A 21,743-nucleotide genomic window follows, 5' to 3' on the forward strand; every position below is an offset into this window, starting at 1 on the left:
TTACATTAAGCGTCAAGATGTATCACATTAAGAGTTGACATGAATTACATTTAGGATTGTTATTACATTTAGGGTTGTTATTACATTTAGCGTTAAGATGTATTACATTTAGGGTCGATATTACATTTAGCGTTGAGATGTATTACATTTAGGGTCGATATTACATTTAGGGTTGAAATGTATTACATTTAGGGTTGTTATTACATTTAGGGTTAAGGTGTATTACAGTTAGGGTCGATATTACATTTAGGGTTAAGATGTATTACATTTAGGGTCGATATTACATTTAGGGTTAAAAAGTATTACATTTAGGGTTGACTCGATTATTACATTTAGCATTAAAATGTATTACATTTAGGGTTGTTATTACATTTAGGGTTAAGATGTATTACATTTAGGGTCGATATTACATTTAGGGTTAAGATGTATTACATTTAGGGTTAAAAAGTATTACATTTAGGGTCGATATTACATTTAGGGTTGACATGTATTACATTTAGGGTTGTCTCCGGTTATTACATTTAGGGTTAAAATGTATTACATTTAGGGTTGACTCGATTATTACATTTAGCGTTAAAATGTATTACATTTAGGGTTGTTATTACATTTAGGGTTAAGATGTATTACATTTAGGGTCGATATTACATTTAGCGTTGATATTACATTTAGGGGTGATACAACGTTGAGCACCTTCTGTATATTTCTCTTGTGCTGTTGCCCGCTTCGTGTGCTGCTAGATCGATTGCGCAATGTAACCACAAACCCCGTTATTACGAGATCCGTGGGACCGGCGATATTACCTCATTATAACCGGTACCTCGTTATAACCATACTCATTAAAAACAAAGAAAAACATAAGCATGACGTCATATACCCATCCATGAAACTTAAACATATCCTTTGCGTTATTATTACACAATTATTGAGCGTTATTATGGAGAGAATAAAGGGAGATTATTTGTGAATTAGATGAAGAAATAGAGGCTGAAATGATAAGTTAATTCTTTATTGTAATTCTTGTTTGTTAAGCTTTTTTTAAACACCAGCGCAAATATAGGGGCAAACATATACTGTAGAGTAACATACAGGCCTTGTTTACCGTAACTTGCTAGGTATTTTTACGCTGTTGGTGCCCAGCGGGCATGCGACGATTTCATGAATCATTTCGGCTGTATCTGGTACTGTACATGTACAATGTATGATCGTTGCGCCCAAATGGATTAAAAATGCGTTCTTTATTTTCTTCCGAAAATCTCTTCGCGTTTTGTACGACCGTTCTTGAAAATATGTGACAGGATTGAATGTGGGAGGTTGTCATCCTGTTTATGCAAATCTGTACCAGATCTATTCAAACTAATAAATGCGTTTGTTTCTTTTTCTGATTTAGGTTAACATGCGTCATTCAACTTTTTTTACGCTACTGTCACCTGGCGAGATCGCGATGATTTCAGAGTAACATAGTTATTACGTGCGTTGTTTACCGCTAACTTGCAAGGTATTTTATGCTGTTGGTGCCCAGCGGGAATTTGATAATTTCATGAATCATTTGGCTGTAATTTTATATAATGTATGATCGTTGCGCTCGAAGGGATTAAAAATGCGTTCTTTATTTTCTTCCGAAAATCTCTTCGCGTTTTGTACATCCGTTCTTGAACTGTTGAATGCGTTTGTTTCTATTTCCGAGCACCGATTAAGTAGGTTAATATGTGTTATTCAACAATTTTTACGCTACTATGTCACCCGGCGAGATCGCAATGATTTCATTCATTATTTTGGCTTTAATCATACACACTCATATTTAAATTATCATTCGTTAAATGATGATGAACACATCCAGATCTATTCAAACTAATACATGCGTTTGTTTCTTTTTCCGAGCACCGATTAAGTAGGTTAACATGCGTTATTCAACTATTTTTACTCTACTGTCACCTGGCAGGATCGCGATGATTTCACTAATTATTTCTGCTTTGATCATACACACTCATATTTAAATTATCATTTGTTAAATGATAATGAACAAATCCAGATCTGTTCATACTAATAAATGCGTTTGCTTCTTTTTCTGAACACCGATTAAGTATAGGTTAACATGCGTTACTCAACTATTTTAACGCTACTGTCACCCGGCGGGATCGGGGCGATGATTTTATTATTTCGGCTTTAATCATCCAAACTCATATTTGCTCAAAACCAGCAAAAGAACTGGAAGTCGCAACTAAAATTGGAAAGGATATAATGATGAGTTGCACGCGCATTCCAATTGTCCATTTTTGGTCAAATTTTATTGTCGCTACATGAAAAGTTTTGAATGCGTTATCTATTTTTTTTTCTCATTGCGCTGTGGTCTGACCTCATATCACGCACGCGTTTCTCGCGAAAAAGAAAACCGAATGATTATGTTTCATAATTAGTAGGAACATCGGAAGGTGTTCCTGTGTCTTATCGCGTGATTAAGAAGAAAACATGGAAGGAACGGTTCTCTGCAAAACGGGAAAAGACGTGGATAGCGAGATTTTGGTTTCCAATGTTTCATTTGTCACGTGTTTGAAAGCGGCAATTTGGTCAAGAAATGGAACCTCGTTATATCCGATCAAATTGTTTGTTTTTCTTTATCATGATTTAGCGAAATTGTCCTCGTTATAACCGGAATCTCGTTATGACTGAACACGTTATAACCGATTCGTTCTGCCATTACACGCAAAGGAAAACGGTACCGACGCGATCACCTCGTCATAAGCGGTTCCTCGTTATAACCGAACTCGTTATAACGGGGTTTCCCTGTAGTAGAGGGGACCAGCCAGCCAGCATAGCATGCGTTCTGGAGCTGGAAAAAAATCGTGGAGTGATGGAGAGAACCGATCTCAAGCGCACGTGTGCACAGCGAACGGCTTTAAATAGTGAATATAGTATTAAACTGGTTCGTATTGTCTTTCAGTGAAAAGGAAATCAGGTGGTTGTTTCACAGGGTTGACAATTGGCAGCACCGTCTGCGGCATTTTAAATCCTTGAGCGAATAAGTTTTCATATGAGAAAAGATCTAACTCAGTAAGTTTGTGTTGTGTTGAAAGGCAAAAATAATGCTATGCATTTCCAGAGATAATGGTTGGATTCGTAGGTTCAACAAGTGATGCATAAATGTGTATATTTTATGTTAAAAAAACGTGTTTTTTTTTCCATACCCTTGATATAACTGAATGAATACAGTCACAGTGTAGTTAAATTGGTATACTTGTCATGCATAAACAGCAATATACGCAGATTTGGTGCATCACTCAAATGATAAGTGGTTTATATCACACATATAAACACATATTACTTTCATTTTGACAATCCTCGAAAAAATAGTAAGATATAAAATAGTAAGGACCTCCCTCATCGCCTTGCTCAAAAAACCCGGACGAGAAACTACTTTCTTTTTTTACTTGGCCTAACCCAAATGGCATCTGAACAAAGATGTATTAACCATAGAATGATTCATCTGACACTGTGTTAATAAGCGCAAAGTATGAGAACAACAGGCAATGTATGTTAGAAAATAACATGAAAAATGTTTGACCTTGGACCCTAATTTAAACAGCCAAGATGACATCTGATCAAGTACTTGTTGCTTGATGAAATGATTCATTTGACATGGTGTGTGAGGGTGATAAGACATGGGTTTCCCAACAATTTGACCCTTGACCCTGATTTACATATGCAACATTTTATACTTGTTGCATAAAAGTTTTAAACTGAGAACTAGAAATGTCGCTATGGCGACTGGTATGCCTCCGCCATAATGCATGATTCTCCTAATAGGTCTAGATAGTCCATGTGGACAATGTGTGATTACATTTTCACAAAACTGGCAAAATATTGAAATGACAAGTTTGTCAGAAATGTGTTGAATGTTCACCTTCCTTGAACTTGGTTTAATTGGATGAATAGGAGAGCATGTATTTGGGGATTTAAGGACTTTAACTTGACTTTGACCCATTCATACATTTATGCATTGAGTAATTTTCATGGTACCGGTATGGAGAAAAAGTGCAATTTCTGTACTGAATAGTAAATTGTTACCATGTTCATCTGGCCTTAGACCCTAAAATTCATAAGATAATCACTTTCAGGTAGAACATGCATAGATATGCAGTAGGTTTCATGATAAATTGAGCCACTTCCGAGATATGGAGGAAAAAGTTAGTTCAGCACTTTCACTTGATCTTTGACCTTTTGACCTTTGAGGCAATAAAAAAAGAAAAAGAAAAAAAAACTCTCCAGAGAATTTCTATTAGGTAACACATGCATACACCAAATGTAAAAAAAAAAAAAACTAATCCTGCTGGCATTGCATGAACATGAGGGAAATAGTAAAATTTTGAAGTGTTGCACTTGACCTTTGACCCCTGACCTTTGACCCCATGAACCCTACATTCTCTAGATAATCACTGCCAGTCAGTACATGTATATATACTATGTTCCATGAAGATACCTTGAACAATTTTCCAATTTACAGAGAAAAAAAAGAAGTTTTAATACTTTTACTCAACCTTTTGACCTTTGACCTTTGACCTCATGACCCAAACTTTCACCAGAGAATCTAAATTGGGTAATACATGTATACACTAAGTTTCAAGAAAATATCTTCAGGCATTGCATAGATATGGTGGAAATAGTGAAATTTTATGTATTTGACCTTGACCTTTGACCTTGAGCACGTGCACCCAAAAAGTTGATAGGCACAACTTCACCCCCTACATGCCAAGTTTCATCAGGATACCTCAACAGCTTTTGATAGTTACCTCGTCCACAAAATTCATTACGGACGGACGGAAAGACGGACGGAAGGACGGACGGACGGAAGGACGGACGGAAGGACGGACGGACGGACGGACAACCCGAAAACATAATGCCTCCGGCACCACTTTGTGGCGGAGGCATAAAAACTCTGATAAAAGCTGAACTCAGGTCAAACAAATTTTATGCGAACAGGCCCCTAATCTGACCATGAGAATCAGATGTGATCCTCATAACAAGATACAATTGGCTGCCTGTCTGTCAATGTACGCCAGCACCAAATGTTCTGTGGCAGACATTCCCCCTCAAAAGAGAAAGAAAAACAAGAGACCCGGAGGTCTCGCGCTCACCTGAGTATCGCAAGTTCACCTTCCATGCATTCTGGCAGACTCTTACCTGAGAAGATTGGAAACTTGTGGTGGGGTAGCTTTGAGAGCTGGGGGCATGGGTGTCCATTTGCATATTCCATCACACTGGTAAAATACCTGAAAAGGTACACTGTACTTTATAGAATGTTGGTCTATGCAGTTTTTTGAAAAAAAAAAAGACTTAAAGCCCTATCACTTTTGATTCTAGAGAACAATATCATTGATTATTACCTATACGAGGTAGTTTTGCAAGGCAATTACAGTTGGTATTTTGCAGGGTCGTGGAGTTCAGCAGGTGACATTAGAGAGCATATCACGAGCATCCGGGTTTTTACATATACAGTGGACTCCCGTTATAACGAAATCCTCGGGACCGGCAGTTTTCTTTCGTTATATCGGAATTTTGTTATAACCGAACAAATAAACAATAGAAATACATAGAGTGGATGACATTGCAGCCCAAATTTTTACTTCGTTATAACCAGAATTTTGTTATAACCGTGTTCGTTATAACAGGAGTGCACTGTAAAACAGGGAGGTGGGAAGAGAAGGAGTGGAATCTCTCTTCCCACCTCCCTGCTTTACATGTACACATTCCCGATCGACCACAAAGAGAAAACATTCAAGGAGGCCGCTGTGTGTCGATTACATGCACCGCAGAAGAACGGCGATAAATCAACTCATACAAGGTCGACCACTTCCAGCAGCACTACGCGTCAAACAATGACTAGTCCATTAAGTGCTCAATGACTGCACGGTGACCATCAGTTATTACAACTCTCCCAATTGAAACAGAAGCAAAAATAGAGTGTAAAAGCGTTCAGATGTTTGAAGTTAGCCTGTTACAGCTACATATGTATCTTTGAAGTTGGAGTTGAATGATGTACATTGATGAACAATTTTTCAATTATTCGACATGTTGGTGATGATCTACAGGTATCAAATGTGGCTTGATCTATATCATAGTGTATAGCTGTATTCACATATTTTCCTAATTTACCTAGGGGATAGGTAATAATTATGATATTGACTGGCCTTGAGGGAGATACCAGATAAATATTGCCCGCACTGAAAGAATATTGCCCCTCGTCTTCGACTCGAGCAATATTCTTTCAGTTTGGGCAATATTTTCTGGTATCTCCCTCGAGGCCAGTCAATATTATATAAATATTCCTTAATTTCGGCGGTGCATTTGATTCCCCCCCCCTCCCTGCAATGAACAAACTTGGAACTACGGTCATCAATGTACAAACTCAAAGTAACTTTGCTTTATCAAGTCTGGTTCTAGAGAAGAATTGTAAATATTCCTTAACATTGGGGGGGGGGGGGGATTAGGCCCCCGTGGGTCCCCAAGGGGAGCACGGTGCCCCTGTTGAGCAAATTGAGGATCTTAACCCCCTGGCATGCTACCTGTCAAGTTTGGTGAATATTCATCAAGGGGTTTTCAACGATTATGAACATGTACAATTTACATCACCATTTGGACCCATTCCACCCCCTACTCCCTGATTCTGACCCCTGATTCTGCCATGAACAAACTTGAAACTACTGTCATCAATATACTGACTCATTGTATTAACTTAGCTCAATCACTTCTGGTTCTAGAGAAAATCTTTAAAGATTCCTTACTGGGGGGTGGAGTTGGGCCCCCAGGTGGGGCATGGTGCCCATTTGATGGAATTGAGATTCTATCCCCCCTAGGGATGCTACCTGCCTAGTTTGGTGAACATTCATGGGGTTTTCAAGAAAGAGATGAAAATTTACAATTCAGGCCCCCTGGGGCCCCCCAGGTGGGGCATAGTGCCCATATGATGGAAATGAGATTCTATTCCCCTAGGGATGCTACCTGCCAAGTTTGGTGAAAAATTGATCAGAGGCATTTGCAAGAGAAAGATAAAAATGTACAATTTGGGCCGCATTAGGACCCCTCCCCACCCCCTTCCCCTGGGTCCCAAGGGGTACCCCTGATTCCCCCATGAACAAACTTGAAACTACAGTCATCAATGTATCAACTCATAGTATTAACTTAGCTCTATCACTTCTGGTTCTAGAGAAGATGATTTTTTAAGATTCCTTATTTTTTGGGGGTTTGGGCCCCTTTGGGGCCCCCCAGGTGGGGCATGGGTGCCTATTTGAACAAATTGCGATCCTATCCCCCGAGGGATGCACCTGCCAAGTTTGGTGAAAATCGGTCATGGGGTTCTCAAGAGGCACGACGGACGCCGAACGAAGAGCGATCGCAATAGCTCATTTGAGCCCTTTGGCTCGGGTGAGCTAAAAAATCACTGTATCGCTGCCCGGACTGCCAACCTTACCGGTTACACCCAAACCCGAGAGCATTATACCACAGAGAAACCAAAACAGAAGTAATCAATCACTGTGCCCATCTGCCACACGCATACCCAGCAGCACGCATCCCTGATATGCGTCAATCCCTACTGGCATCTTCCACAGATCTAATGCCCCCCCCCCCCCCATCCTGGGAGAGAGCCCAGTTGCAAAGCGAGGCCAGGGGATGGCAGCCAGTTGGCTTTGGCCTGAATGCCTTCCATGAGGACCCTGTTGAAAGGGCCCAGGAGGAGCTGATGCCCTTAGTGTTGTGGGTACACAGAATAGCCCAGGGGACAATGCTTCTGGGCCTGCCGCCCTGATGGTGACCGATGAGTTATCGGAGATTGTATCTCTTCAAGCAGGTAACGAAGGGTTATCTTGTTTGTGTTGACAAAGAGGAGTTCCCTTCATGCTTGGAAAAGTTCTACTACATAGCCTGCTTGGCCACCCTGCTGAGGTAGGGTGTCTGCGGCGGTAGGGGCAGGGCTTGGGTCCTGGGTCTGGTGGAGTGCACCTGCTGCTAGTCTGCTGCGGGCAGCTGGAGTGCCGCTAGTCAATGCCCAGCCATGTCTTCTCTGCCACAATGCACATCATGATAAAAAGGTTGGTCTAAGAGGGAGTTGTGGCCTTCTTGGTATTTTTGCTCCTACCCTGGGCCCGTATGAGTGACGTTCTTTTGCATGTTTCACAGGTGGCGGGTCGGCAGTCTAGTCTCCCGTACAGCATTTTTTTCTCTTGCCCTTTCAAGGGGGACTGTCCACCACTGAACCTTCAGAGGTTAGCATTACTTTGACAGGCAGCTAGTATGAATTGGATGCAGATCAAGAAGATTATTTTAACAAACTGATCCATGTAATATGGTCTATTTGTGTGCAAAATACGGGGGTGACAGGGCATTTATCTAAATCAAAATGCTGAATGAAGCATTTAAACCTTTTAACCCAATTTGTACAACCAACATAGCATCTAATCAAGAAGTTGTTATTGTAATGAAATGATTCGTATAGTGTAAGTTTGGCTGTTTCCAAGGTTTTTCATGTCAACAACTGTCTACCTTTTGACCACACCCATGCCACAAGCATTTCTTACACACGTGCAGAGCTTCTGTCTCACAGGCCTACTGGTGCGTCCAGCAAACCCAGCAGTTACAAGAACTTCCTGCGGATGTCAAGCTGCGCAAGAGAGGGAAACCTGAGAGCCTTCGGCACAAAGTGAGAAGCCAACGCGAAAGAACCCCTTACTAACTACTGTTTTCATAAATCTAAACCCCCTGACATGCTACCTGTCAAGTTTGGTGAATGTTCATCAAAGGGTTTTCAACGATTATGAACATGTACAATTTTACATCACCATTTGGACCCATCCCATCCCCTTGGGTCCCATCGGGGGGAGGGGGCACCACTGATTCTGCCATTGACAAACTTGAAACAACAGTAATCAATATATAGTGACTCATTGTTTTACCTTACTTAGCTCAATCACTTCTGGTTCTAGAGAAAATCTTTAAAGATTCCTGACTGGGGGGGGGGGGGGGGGTGGGTGGGCCCTCCTGGGAGGCCCCCAGGTGGGGCATGGTGTCCATTTTGATGGAATTGAGACTCTATCCCCCTAGGGATGCTAGCAGCCAAATTTGGTGAAAATTCATCATGGGGTTTTCAAGAAAAAGAACTAAATTTACAATTTAGGCCCCAATTTAGGCCCCCCCTGGAACCCCCAGTTCGGGCCATGGGTGCCCATTTGATGGGAATGAGATTCTATCCCCATGGGGATGCTACCTGCCAAGTTTGGTGAAAATTCATCATGGCATTTTCAAGAAAAAGATGAACATTTATAATTTAGGCCCCCTGGGGCCCCTAGTTGGGGCGCGGTGCCCATTTGATGGGAGTGAGATTCTATCCCCGTAGGGATGCTACCTGCCAAATTTGGTGAAAATTCATCATGGCATTTTCAAGAAAAAAGATGAAAATTTACAATTCAGGGCCCAATATCGGCTTCCTGGGGCCCCCACAGTTCGGGCATGGTGCCCATTTCATGGGAATGAGATTCTATCCCCTAGGGATGCTACCCTGCCAAGTTTGGTGAAAATTCATAATGGTATTTTCAAGAAAAAGATGAAAATGTACAATTTGGGCTCCATTAGGATCCCTCCCCACCCCCTTCCCCTGGGTCCCAAGGGGGGGGGGGACACCTGATTCTGCCATGAACAAACTTGAATCTACAGTCATCAATGTACTAACTCAGAGTATTAACTTAGTTCAATCACTTCTGGTCCTAGAGACAAAGATTTTTTTAAGATTCCTTGATTTTTTTTTTTTTTTTGGGGGGGTTTGGGCCCCTCTATCTGGAGGCCCCCCAGGTGGGGCATGGTGCCCATTTGCACAAATTGAGATCCTATCTCCCTAGGGATGCTACCTGCCAAGTTTGGTGAAAATCGGTCGTGGGGTTCTCAAGAAGAAGATGAAAATGAAGAAGATCAAAGAGTTTACGCTGACGGATGACGGATAATGGACAACGCACGACGCACGCCGGATGAAGCGCGATCACTTGAGCCTTTGGCTCAAGTGAGCTAATAATTATTCTTCAGTATATCAGTCAAAACAATCTACTAATAATTCAGACCAAAACATAAACAAAATCATATCAATCATTTATACTTTATTTTATCAAATATATTGAGTTAAAACATATTTCTTTAAAACTAGCTTTGAAAGAAAACAGAGATGTTCGTGTTTTTACAGAGTCGGGTAAAGCATACCATGTATCAGGTCTGTGATGCCTCACGGACCTGTGAGCTGTAAGTGCTATCACAGCATCTCTCACAGCTGGTATTTGAAGCAATAGGGCAAAGCGAATTTTGGCTGGTGTGACCTCCATGATGGCTAGCAGTCAAATGACAAAAATTGAAAGTCGCTCCCAATTTACAACCTTGCCCTATTTCCTTATACTGTCTGCATATCTAACTCTTGTTGTCCACAAGTCATCCTGACTGTCCTCGTTCATGATTTAATCATTCCTGGGTCTGCCCAGGTTACGATTAGCATATTCCGGGGTATTTCGCGCTCTTCCGGAGTGATTCCTAGGACACTCCTAGGATGTCCGCAGTCAGTCCACGGACATCCCAAGGACATTCCTAGGAATGTCCCCAGAACAAGCCGATTCTCACATTTTTTCTGCATCCGAGGCGGACAGGCTGCCGAAATGACAGAATTTGCTTCCGCAACTCTTCCTACGCTTGTCTGCGCCCTAGTGGACGTCCGCCCTCAGTAAACACGAGGTGCGGGCAGAGCACCGTTTCATACTGGAGGCTTGTCTGGAGTGGCTCGAGTGCGCTTGGGTGAGCTCGGGCACACGTTACCAAGAAATGAAGCTATTATTTCTTTTAAAATTGTTTTTTTTCTTTCCTTCTGCACTTAATATTCATTATACCCTTAAAATCACGTCAAAATATTACTAAGAGCATTTCAGATTAAAAGGTCAAAATCACACTTCTTATTATTTATCATTACAGTTTATTGAAATTGTCATCACTGATTTTATCGTCATTACTTGCATGCACGTGCATGCATACTGTACAGTGAAATTTATACACGTTTTTTTTTTCAACATACATAGGCCTAAGTGATACAAGGCACGCGCTTATGCGTTCTAGGATTTCCGGTTCCGGTGGACATCCAATGTTTGTGCGGGTGAGACCTTTCATACCAGAACGACATCCAGTGTTCATCCACTGTTCGTGCAAGACGGTCTATCACACATCGCATTTACTGTTGGTCCACTGTTCATCCACTGTTCACCCGGGTGTCTTTTTCGGGCTACCTTTCATACCAACAGTGGTCTGTTACGGCACATTTTGGTAAATTGGAGGGGGGGGGGGGCAAGGGGGAAAACACATTTTCATCTTCTTCAGAACCGGTGGGTGGATTTAAGACAATCAAACTCGGTGAGGATCATTCTTAGGGGGTAGGGTCCCAAAGTTGTAAGTGTGGGTCAAGTACAACAGACATAAGAGAGATAATTGAAAACAGTATTATCCAAAGATTGCCCTTCTATATTGTGTCATTTTGATTCCTTCAACCAAAGTTAATGCCTGTAATATCATTTGTTTATCTTTTCATCAATCTGCAAACTTAAAACTCATTATAGAAATATGAAATGTGATAACTATACACGTACCTATCTCAAACAATGCATCACACGTCTCATAATGTATTTCTTTATGTTGTTATGAATAGCGCCCCCATGTGGTGACCTTGAGAAATGCCAACCATAACAAATAATGAAATTCGACTTGTACATCATTAGTGGTAAATATGAAAATGATAGATCTGTAGTAAGACATATATAATGGGAATAAAGAAATTATACAGAAAAGTCATATTTTTACCATATTTCCTATGTATTTCTTTATATTTTGTTGAATAGCGCCATTTATGGGTGACCTTGAAAAAATCAATTGTGCGGTCATGTAGAGTATGAGTTGCTCTACCCATGTGCCAAATATGACGATGATACATCAAACAATAACAAAGTTATATAACAAAGTTATACAGGGGGGTGGCACAATGTGCCCCCCCCCCCCCCCTTTGGGCCTGGGAAGGGTCAAAATACCTTGGGCTTTATATCGTGAGCTAACGCCATCCGTTTTCATCCGTCGTGCGTCATGCATAAATTTTCATCTTTTTATCTTTGGCTGCGTTTATCTAAAAATTTTCTGAAGCAGAATCACAATCCTAAACGCGTTTGAGGCATTTTCAGGGGTTAGATAAATGCAACCATGTTTTCAAACGCGTTTAGAAACGCCGTTTTGAAACGCCTTTCAAAGGGGGTTTTGAAACACGTTTGAGACCACGATAACCGTTCTGTGAGTAGATAAATGCAATGCCGTTTTGAAACGCGTTTGTATCTCAAGGTCAAATCCCAACTGTTTCCGGTTGTGCTCTCTGCCCATTATTTGTGTGTGACTGATGAGGCATGTTTGGTGGTATGCAGTTGACCTTTACTTCCCGGGGTCAAACGGCGCAAAGCAGCTGCGCAGTGACACCACTCGAATCACGATTGCATGATGGTTAGATAAACGAGGCACGCTGAGAATCACGTTTCAAACAACGTTTGCAAACACCGTTCCAAACACGTTTTGAAAAGCGATTCTCTCTCTCAAGTTAGATAAACACAGCCTTAATCATTCGGTGGGGACAAAAAACAGCTGCACTTACAATTTGTTTTTGTGATGATTGTGGAGGAACAGAAAGTTACCCAAATGTGCCGTCAATGTCCTGCACATTTTGGTAATTTACCAAAATGTGCAATTTACCAGGATGTGCTGTAACATGTCATAGCACATTTTGGTAACTGCACATTTTGGTAATTTACCAAAATGTGCCGAAACATGGTCGAGGGTGAACAGTGGACGACCTCTGGACGTCATCCACTGTTCAGCGTCTGGTATGAAAGGGATATAAGTTTCAAACAAGAGTATCACAAGTTCACCTTTCACGCAGTCACTAATCTAAATTACACACAGCTCTACTAAAATTTGACTAGGCATTCTCAAGTAGAAGATGAAAATGTACCTCATAGTACCAATTTTAAATCTATCACTTCTGGTTCTAGAGAAGAAGATGTTTAAAGATGCCTTTTTTTTGGGGGGGGGGTGGGGTTGGGGGCCCCCTGGTTGGCGCATGGTGCCCATTTTAACAAACTGATATCCTAACCCCCTATAGCTAAGTTTGGTGAAAATCCATTATGAGGTTTTCAAGAAGAAGATGAAAATGTACAATTCAGGCCCCAATTTGGACCTCCCCACCCCTACCCCTGCCCCCAACGGGGCACCCCTGGATCTGCTACGAACAAAATTAAAACTACAGTCATTAATGTACTAACTCATAGAATTTACTTAGATCTATCACTACTGATTCTGGAGAAGATTTTTAAAGATTCTTTAATTTTGGGAAGTTTGGGCCCCTTGGGCCCCCCTCCCCCCAGGTGGGACACGGTGCCCATTGAATCAAATTGAGATCCTATTCCCCTAGGGATGTTACCTGCCAAGTTTGGTGAAAATCAGTTATGGAGTTCTCAAGAAGAAAATGAAAATGTACAATTTAGGCCCCATTAGGACCTCTCCCCACCCCCTTCCCTGGGTCCCTAATGGGGCACCCCTGATTCCGCCATGAGCAAACTTGAAACTACAGTCATCAATGTATTAAATCCTAGAATCAACTTAGCTCTATCACTTCTGGTTCTGAGAAGAGACTTTTAAAGATTCCTTCATTTTGGGGGTTTGAGGCCCCCCTGGTGGCCCCCTGGGTGGGGCATGGTGCCCATTTTAACAAATTGAGATCCTAGCTCCCTAGTGATACTACCTGCCAAGTTTGGTAAAAATCAATCAAGATGTTTTCATGAAAAAGATGAAAATGTAAAAAGTTTTAGGCCTCCATTTGGAGGAGAAGATTTTTAAAGATTCCTTAATTTTGGGTTTTTTGTCCCCCCCCCCCCCCCCCCCCCCCGGGCCCCCTGGGTGGGACATGGTGCCCATTTTAACAAATTGAGATCCTAACCCCCTAGGGATGCTACCTGCCAAGTTTTGTGAAAACTGGTCTTGGGGTTTTCAAGAAGAAGATGAAAATGTAAAAAGTTTATGCTCGATGGATGACGGACGGATGGACGACAGACGAAGAATGATCGCAGTAGTTCACCTGAGCCAAAGGCTCAGGTGAGCTAAAATGTACCTGCAGGCATTATAAAGATATGGGGGAAATAGTGAAATTTTGAGCGCTTTACCTTGACCTTGGACCTTGAGCATGTGCACCAAAAGTTCAAAAAACATATCATGCAAAATACATTTCATGTAGATACTCTATAAGTTTGAAACCGCTGTAATCATTTTATAAGGATTCCTTAATTTCAGGGCTTTGGGGCCCCAGGGGGGCATGGTGAACATATGAACAAATTGAGATCCTACTATCCCAGGGATGCTACCTGCTAAGTTTCGTGAAAATCTGTTGTGGAGTTTTCAAGTGGAAACTGAATATATTTGAAGCATTACCCATGACAGATGATGAATGATCACGATAGCTAAATTGAGCCTTTGGCTAAGGTGAGGAAAACAGGATGCTTTCAGACTGACATCACTACTTAAGTATATGGCTACATAAAAAAGCAGTCTGATTCAAAATTACAAAATTAATCTGAGTGCAAGAGAGGAAAGACAAGTAATGATTTCAGTTTATAAGTGCAAAGAGAATTCAATCCTAACCTTTCCCTTGTGTGGCATTTGTCTCAGCCTCATGTAGAGCTTTGTTATCCACAGTGTTATCCCCTGCTGGCATGTGCCTTCCATTTGCTGTTATTGCTGCACTCTCCGCATCGTTGTTGGGTGGCTCGGAGGCCTGCCTCACAGCTATCTCCTGCCTCATATCTATGAAATCAAAACAGAGAGATCAAAGTAGGCTCTTACATTAGGCATATAGTGTTGAACAACTTGCATAGATAAGGAGGATCAACAATACTCATCTTCTTGTAAGTGATGACTCCTAGTACCTGTGCCTTTAAATCACATTATCCTTTAAAGCCCCCTCTGACTCACAAAATTATGATTATCTGAAGGGATACATCTTACTGTAAAAGTGGTTTCTTTCGCGTACAGATACTTTCGCAGTTTCCATCGGTGCCGACTTTTTCGCGTGTGTTTAAATTCGCGGTCGGCAAAATCTGTGAATTCACAGTCGGCAAAAACTGTTTTATTTTGCACATGAAAACCCAAACTATAATCCAATTATTCTGTTATTTATTAAATAGAAATTAAAATCAAATGCAGGCTTACCTGAAATCCTGTGTCTCGAGTACTTTCTAACATGCTTGTATCTACATTGCGCGGTATCGCTGTGTGTGTGTTGACCGTCACTACACTCAATGCGCGGAATCTTCGTGTGTGCATGTGCGCAATAGCGTTGTAACAAGTGGCGAGTTCAAAACATTTCCTTGCGTGGTTAATTTCCTGCGACTTTTCAAAAAATTTTCGTGTGATGTTAAATTCGCGGTTCAATCTCAAAGCGCGAAAATAAAACCACCACGAAAGAAACCACTTTTACAGTATATGAAAGAGGAATATCTTACCTTTTGCTTATCACATAACCAATGCTGTGTTCTCCCTCACAGCTGCCCTTTGGCTTGAACATAAAAAGGATATAAGATGGGAGACAAATTAGAATAACCCCAAACTAAAAATTGATTGCACGCAAGGCTAGCATGCCCCATGACCTCAGCCCCATCATCCCCCAAGAAGTCCTCCCATAACCGGAGGAGCATAGAAAAACCAACCAAACCAACACAAAACAAAGGGGGAAGGTGGGTGGGAAACTCAAAAGGAAAAATATTCCTCTCATATATAAGATGTGTCCCTTCAATAACTAGAAATTGGTGCTCGGCGGGTCGCGCAGCCGAGCACATGTATCCCCCGAACCCACAGCATCATACATCATCGCAATATATAGAGCTCACACAGAAATTCCATAACTCAATACAGTTATCATGGCAACAATGATCCTGTCCACATTTTGCCTCTGGGTACTAAATTTGATGACAATAGTATGATGTAGCGGTGTAACTCTGCAGAATCTAAAGTATCCTCTGGTAGTACCTGTGAGGGAATACAATTATAGAGTAATCTGGATGCACTGTAAACCTAACCCTCTTCCAATCTGCGAATTGGATGAATTTGGGATAAAAATGTATAATATGGCAATATGTGACAACAGGTATCAATGCAGACAATTTTTTTTTTTTTTTTTTTGGGGGGGGGGGGGGGGTTTGCTTCCACTTCTAATATCTTATTGTTTTGTTAACTGACAAAGCGGGTTCCATGACAAATGCTGTGATGACAAATGCTCCGGCAAGGAATCCTAGTGTTGAAGCGCACATAAAGCTTAACGCTTACCCTAATCCAAATCTTTAGTCTGCCTTGAACCTAACACCCAATCATACCCATGAGACTAACTCTGTCTCTAGAGAGGTATCAATGCAGGAGCAATTGTCGCCAGAGCATATGCCATGTCACCGACAAAGTATGGAAGTGTACCTTGTGCTACTGAAGTGGTGTAGCAGTTATTGTCAATAGGGGCATTGCCTCAAGAGCAGCAGTGACTTTGGGTTCACAGTAAAGAGCATCTTCTGTGTAGTCAGTGATGTACAGGCCTTCTAAACTTCGGACACATGTACAATAAAGGACCTTCATGCCAAATTTGAAGATGATCATGGAAGAAATGCAGCCGGTAGAGCGCTCACAAGAAAATCTCTGCTATTTCCACAAAAATTCTTGTTTCCATGGCAACGATGTCTCCGCCGAAACCAAAAACAATAGGCGGCCTTGCTTTACCATAATGGACCTTCATGCCAAATTTGAAGATGATTGGAGAATAAATGCAGCCAGTAGAGCACTCTCAAGGAAATCTCTGCTATTTCCACAAAAATTCTTGTTACCATGGCAACAATGTCTCTGCCCACACAAAAAACAATAGGCAGCTTCGCTTTACCATGATGGACCTTCATGCCAAATTTGACGATGATCTCAGAAGAACTGCAGCCAGTAGAGCGCTCACAAGCAGACCCTATTGAATTTACCTTTTCATGTATAAAGACGGAACAAGCGAGGGCGCCATCACCAAAAACAATAGGCCTCTTCATCTTACCTTAATACACCTTCATGCCAATTTGAAGATGATCGAAGAAGAACTGCAGCCAGTAGAGCGCTCACAAGCAGACCCTATTGAATTTATCTTTTCACATATAAAGACGGAACAAGCGAGGGCGCTATCACCAAAAACAATAGGCCTCTTCATCTTACCATAATACACCTTCATGCCAAATTTGAAGATGATCGAAGAAATGCAGCCAGTAGAGCGCTCATAAGCAGACCCTATTGAATTTACCTTTTCACATATAAAGACAGAACAAGCGAGGGCGCCATCACCAAAAACAAAAGGCGTCTTCGTCTATTCATAATACACCTTCATGCCAAATTTGAAGATTATCGAAGAAGAACTGCAGCCAGTAGAGCGCTGCCAAGCAGACTCTTAAGACGGAACAAGCGAGGGCGCCATCACCAAAAACAATGGGTCTTCGTCTAACCATAAAACACCTTCATGCCAAGTTTGAAAATGATCGAAGAACTGCAGCCAGTAGAGCGCTCACAAGCAGACCCTATTTGATTTACCTTTTCATGTATAAAGACAGAACAAGCGAGGGCGCCATCATCAAAAATAATAGGCATCTTCGTCTAACCATAATACACCTTCATGACAAGTTTGAAGATGATCGAAGAAGAACTGCAGCCAGTAGAGCGCTCACAAGCAGACCCTATTGGATTTACCTTTTCATGTATAAATACGGAACAAGCGAGGGCGCCACCACCAAAAACAATAGGCGTCTTCGTCTATTCATAATACACCTTCATGCCAAGTTTGAAGACGATCGAAGAAGAACTGCAGCCAGTAGAGCGCTCACAAGCAGACCCTAAAGACGGAACAAGCGAGGGCGCCATCACCAAAAACTATAGGCATCTTCGTCTAACCATAATACACCTTCATGCCAAGTTTGAATATGATAGAAGAACTGCAGCCAGTAGAGCGCTCACAAGCAGACCCTAATGGATTTACCTTTTCATGTATAAAGACGGAACAAGCAAGGGTGCCATCACCAAAAACAATAGGCGTCTTCGTCTATTCATAATACACCTTCATGCCAAGTTTGAAGATGATCGAAGAAGAACTGCAGCCAGTAGAGCGTTCACAAGCAGACCCTATTGGATTTACCTTTTCATGTATAAAAACGGAACAAGCGAGGGCGCCATCACCACAAACAATAGGCATCTTCGTCTAACCATAATACACCTTCATGCCAAGTTTGAAGATGATCGAAGAAGAACTGCAGCCAGTAGAGCGCTCACAAGCAGACCCTATTGGATTTACCTTTTCATGTATACAGACGGAACAAGCGAGGGCGCCATCACCAAAAACAATAGGTGTCTTCGTCTAACCATACTACACCTTCATGCCAACTTTGAAGATGATCGGAAAAGAAACGCAGCCGGTAGAGCGCTCACAAGCAGACCCTATTGGATTTACCTTTCCATGTATACAGACGGAACAAGCGAGGGCGCCATCACCAAAAACAATAGGCGTCTTCGTCTAACCATAATACACCTTCATGCCAACTTTGAAGATGATCAGAAAAGAAACGCAGCTGGTAGAGCGCTCACAAGGAAATCTCTGCGGTGGCGGCGGCGGCGGCGGCGGCGGCGGACGCGGACGGGCGCGACGAGGCCAAATCCATAGTATCCTCCGAACTCTGTTCGGGGGATACAATAATATAATTCCAGGAATATCTTACCTTTTGCTTATCACATAACTAATACTGATTGGCACAGATATAAACTATAAAAACAATGGGAGGCTTGGAAATGAGATAAACAGGAGCGCTATTGTGAGGACTTCCGAGCACTAGTGTTGGCACCGGTGGTGTCCCCTGCGGACATCTCAAGGACCGCCCTCCTGAAGGCTGCTTCCTTTACCACCATGTCTTTAAGATAACAGGAAATGAAGGAATTCGCATTGGACCAATAGGCTGCATTTTAGATATTGTGTAGCCCAGCGCCGTTAAACAGTGCCCACAAAGAGCAGAGCGCTCTCGTGTCATGTGCTCGAATCAAAGATGGCTTCCGGTCCACCCATTCTGATACAGTCAACTAACCACTTAGAGATGGTAGCCGCTGAAACAGCGCCAAATGGAGCCACAGTGGACACAAACAACATCCACTTACTATTATAGCGCTTGCACCAGGTTTTGTCCTAAACAGAGAAATGTGAGGAGAGCTTGGGAAGGGATATTATTATTATTATTATTATTATTATTATTATTAAAACATCTTTATTCAGGATTACATGATCAGCAAATGTACTGATTTTCATCAAGGTCCTGAGATACAAATGTTATATAAAATCATTTACGATATATACAGATACATACTGAAAAAGTTCCAAGTCAGCTACAGTTTCATCAGAATAAAGAAAATGCGAATTAAATACATAATAAAAAATTTCATTTTATTAATTTACAATTAAACACAGATCAAAAAGTTTTGAACTTGAAAGTGGATATCTCCACTTGTTTCGAGGACTCGGTCTGATTTTTAGCGAGAGGATCTGACTTGGGGATCAGCCCTACCCCTGAAGTTTTCCAGTGAATATGTCCTTTGTCAAGACATAACGCACGCATAGAACTGTCTCCATGACCCGAAGCAATGGCAATCAGGAAAACCGTTTTCAAAGTAAGATGCCAAAGAGAAGCCTTGGCCATCGGTTTGAAGGGGGCCCTGGCAAGGGACCTAAGAACAGCAGGACAAAGCAAGTGCCAAAATGTGTCTCGCCCATTCGTGTCTAAAAGAAATTACTGTTTCTAACTCCCGGAAATGAATTGACCCTGCCTATGAACTTTGAACTTGTGATGAACTTCAACTCCCCAAGGGACATTTACCAGCCAAGTTTGGTCAAAAACAGACATAGGGATCAAAAGTTATGAGCCATAATTGAAACGCGAGGGAAAAAACCTTAACATTGGGCCCTAAAAGTTTGTTGACCCCTTTCTGTGACCTTTGACCTTGTGATGACCTTCAACTCCCCAAGGGACATTTACCATCCAAGTGTGGTCACAAACGGACCTATACATCAAAAGTTATGAGCCATAATTGAAACGTGCCGTAAAAACTTAACATTGGAACCTAAAGTTCATTGACCCCTGCCTGTGACATTTGACATTGAGGTGACCTTCATGATTGGAAAAATGTGTATCTTTGTATAACCACTCTTCCCTCCAAGTTTGACCGAAATTGAAGTCCTCAGTAGAGAATTATTGAAGTTTTTGTAGCGTTACGGACAGATGACGGATGGACGGACGGACAACGGACGGACAGACGCTGCAGGCGATTCCTTAGTCTCCCCGCACCTCCGGTGGGCTCGACAAAAACTACAAGCTGGAAGCAAGGTCATTACCGGAGGTCTCAAGAAGAACGATCGCAACAATTTGGTAAGGAAGGGGGAAGCAGATACCAATTTCCTGTCGACAAAGCCCTTATGACAGGAAGCAATAGCTGACCTAGCTGTAGGATTTGAAAGTAGCCAAAGCAAGACCCTTGTCAAAAAAGTCAACTGGGAAATCCGCAACCTAACCTAGATAGGCAGTAATGAAATCACAAGCGCACAAAGGACAAAGCCCTTGAGAGGAAGCAATAACTGACCCAGCTGTAGGACTTGAAAGTAGCCAAAGGAAAACCCTTGTCCAAAAGGTCACCCACGAAATCCGCAACCTGACCTAAAGAGGCAGTAATGGGATCGGTCAAGTCCAAGATAACGCCCGCGTTACGTACGGGACATTTCAGAGACTTTCACGGACAGACAAATAGTGCAAATGGCCTTTGACTATATGGAACTTCATCATGGTGACTGAAATCTAGGAGAAGAATAATCATGTAAAAAATTGGGAAATATGACCTTGACAATCATATTGTAGAAGAGATAATATGTGCTATTACGTTTGCGACCAACAAAAAAAGTTTTTTTCAACCATTTTTTTTTCAACATGAAAACTCTCTGAAAGTATTTTATTTCACAACTTGTAACTCAGTGTGATAAAAGTCACAACACTCAAGATTATCAGAGGTAAGTTTCATGTCATGATGTAAAAAAGCTCTAATTACAGGTTCTAACTGAAGACAAGACATGACATGTTACATATGGGACAGTTACATATGGGACACCTTGTCCCGCATTCGTTTAGTGTGTGGAGAACCATGTTTATGGGTATTTTGAGTAATTATTGAAGTAAAATCACTTACAATTACTCAAATATTGATCCAGATTGTCGAGGAAACAATATTATCCAAATATTTACCGTCATAATCATATTTAATATTTTTATATCCAACCCGAGTATGCTTGCCCTGGATTTTAATCAGAATAGTTACTACTAAAACATTGAATAATAAAGTGTTTACTTGGATGAACATTCATTTTATCACAATCAGTGGAAATTACCTTTGCTTGATAAGACTTTCGCCTGCTGGATCTGCAGGCTTCTTCAGATCGAGCGCTGTGAGAAGGACTTCCCACGAGCCAACGTAGCTGGCGCACGCCGATCCGAGAGAATGGGATCGTATATTGAGGAAAGTAAGTATTGCCCCAGGTCTGGATTGAAGGTTTTCCCTTGTTGTTTGCGAAT

General features: G+C 41.7%; 1 protein-coding gene across 1 annotated transcript in view; it reads right to left on the reverse strand.

Moving 5' to 3' along the window:
* The window catches only part of LOC139740060 (nuclear distribution protein nudE-like 1-A), a 295,093-nt gene that overhangs the window by 63,050 nt on the left and 210,300 nt on the right, over positions 1 to 21,743 (reverse strand). Inside the window, exon 6 of the mRNA XM_071650654.1 lies at positions 14,731 to 14,892. Coding sequence (XP_071506755.1) covers positions 14,731 to 14,892 — 162 coding nt within the window. The remainder of the gene's footprint in view (positions 1 to 14,730; positions 14,893 to 21,743) is intronic.

The sequence above is a fragment of the Diadema antillarum genome, unplaced genomic scaffold (assembly GCF_040938485.1).
Source record: "Diadema antillarum isolate AM-2024a unplaced genomic scaffold, OU_Dant_1.0 seq00000830_RagTag, whole genome shotgun sequence".
NCBI classification, from domain to species: Eukaryota; Metazoa; Echinodermata; class Echinoidea; order Diadematoida; family Diadematidae; genus Diadema; species Diadema antillarum.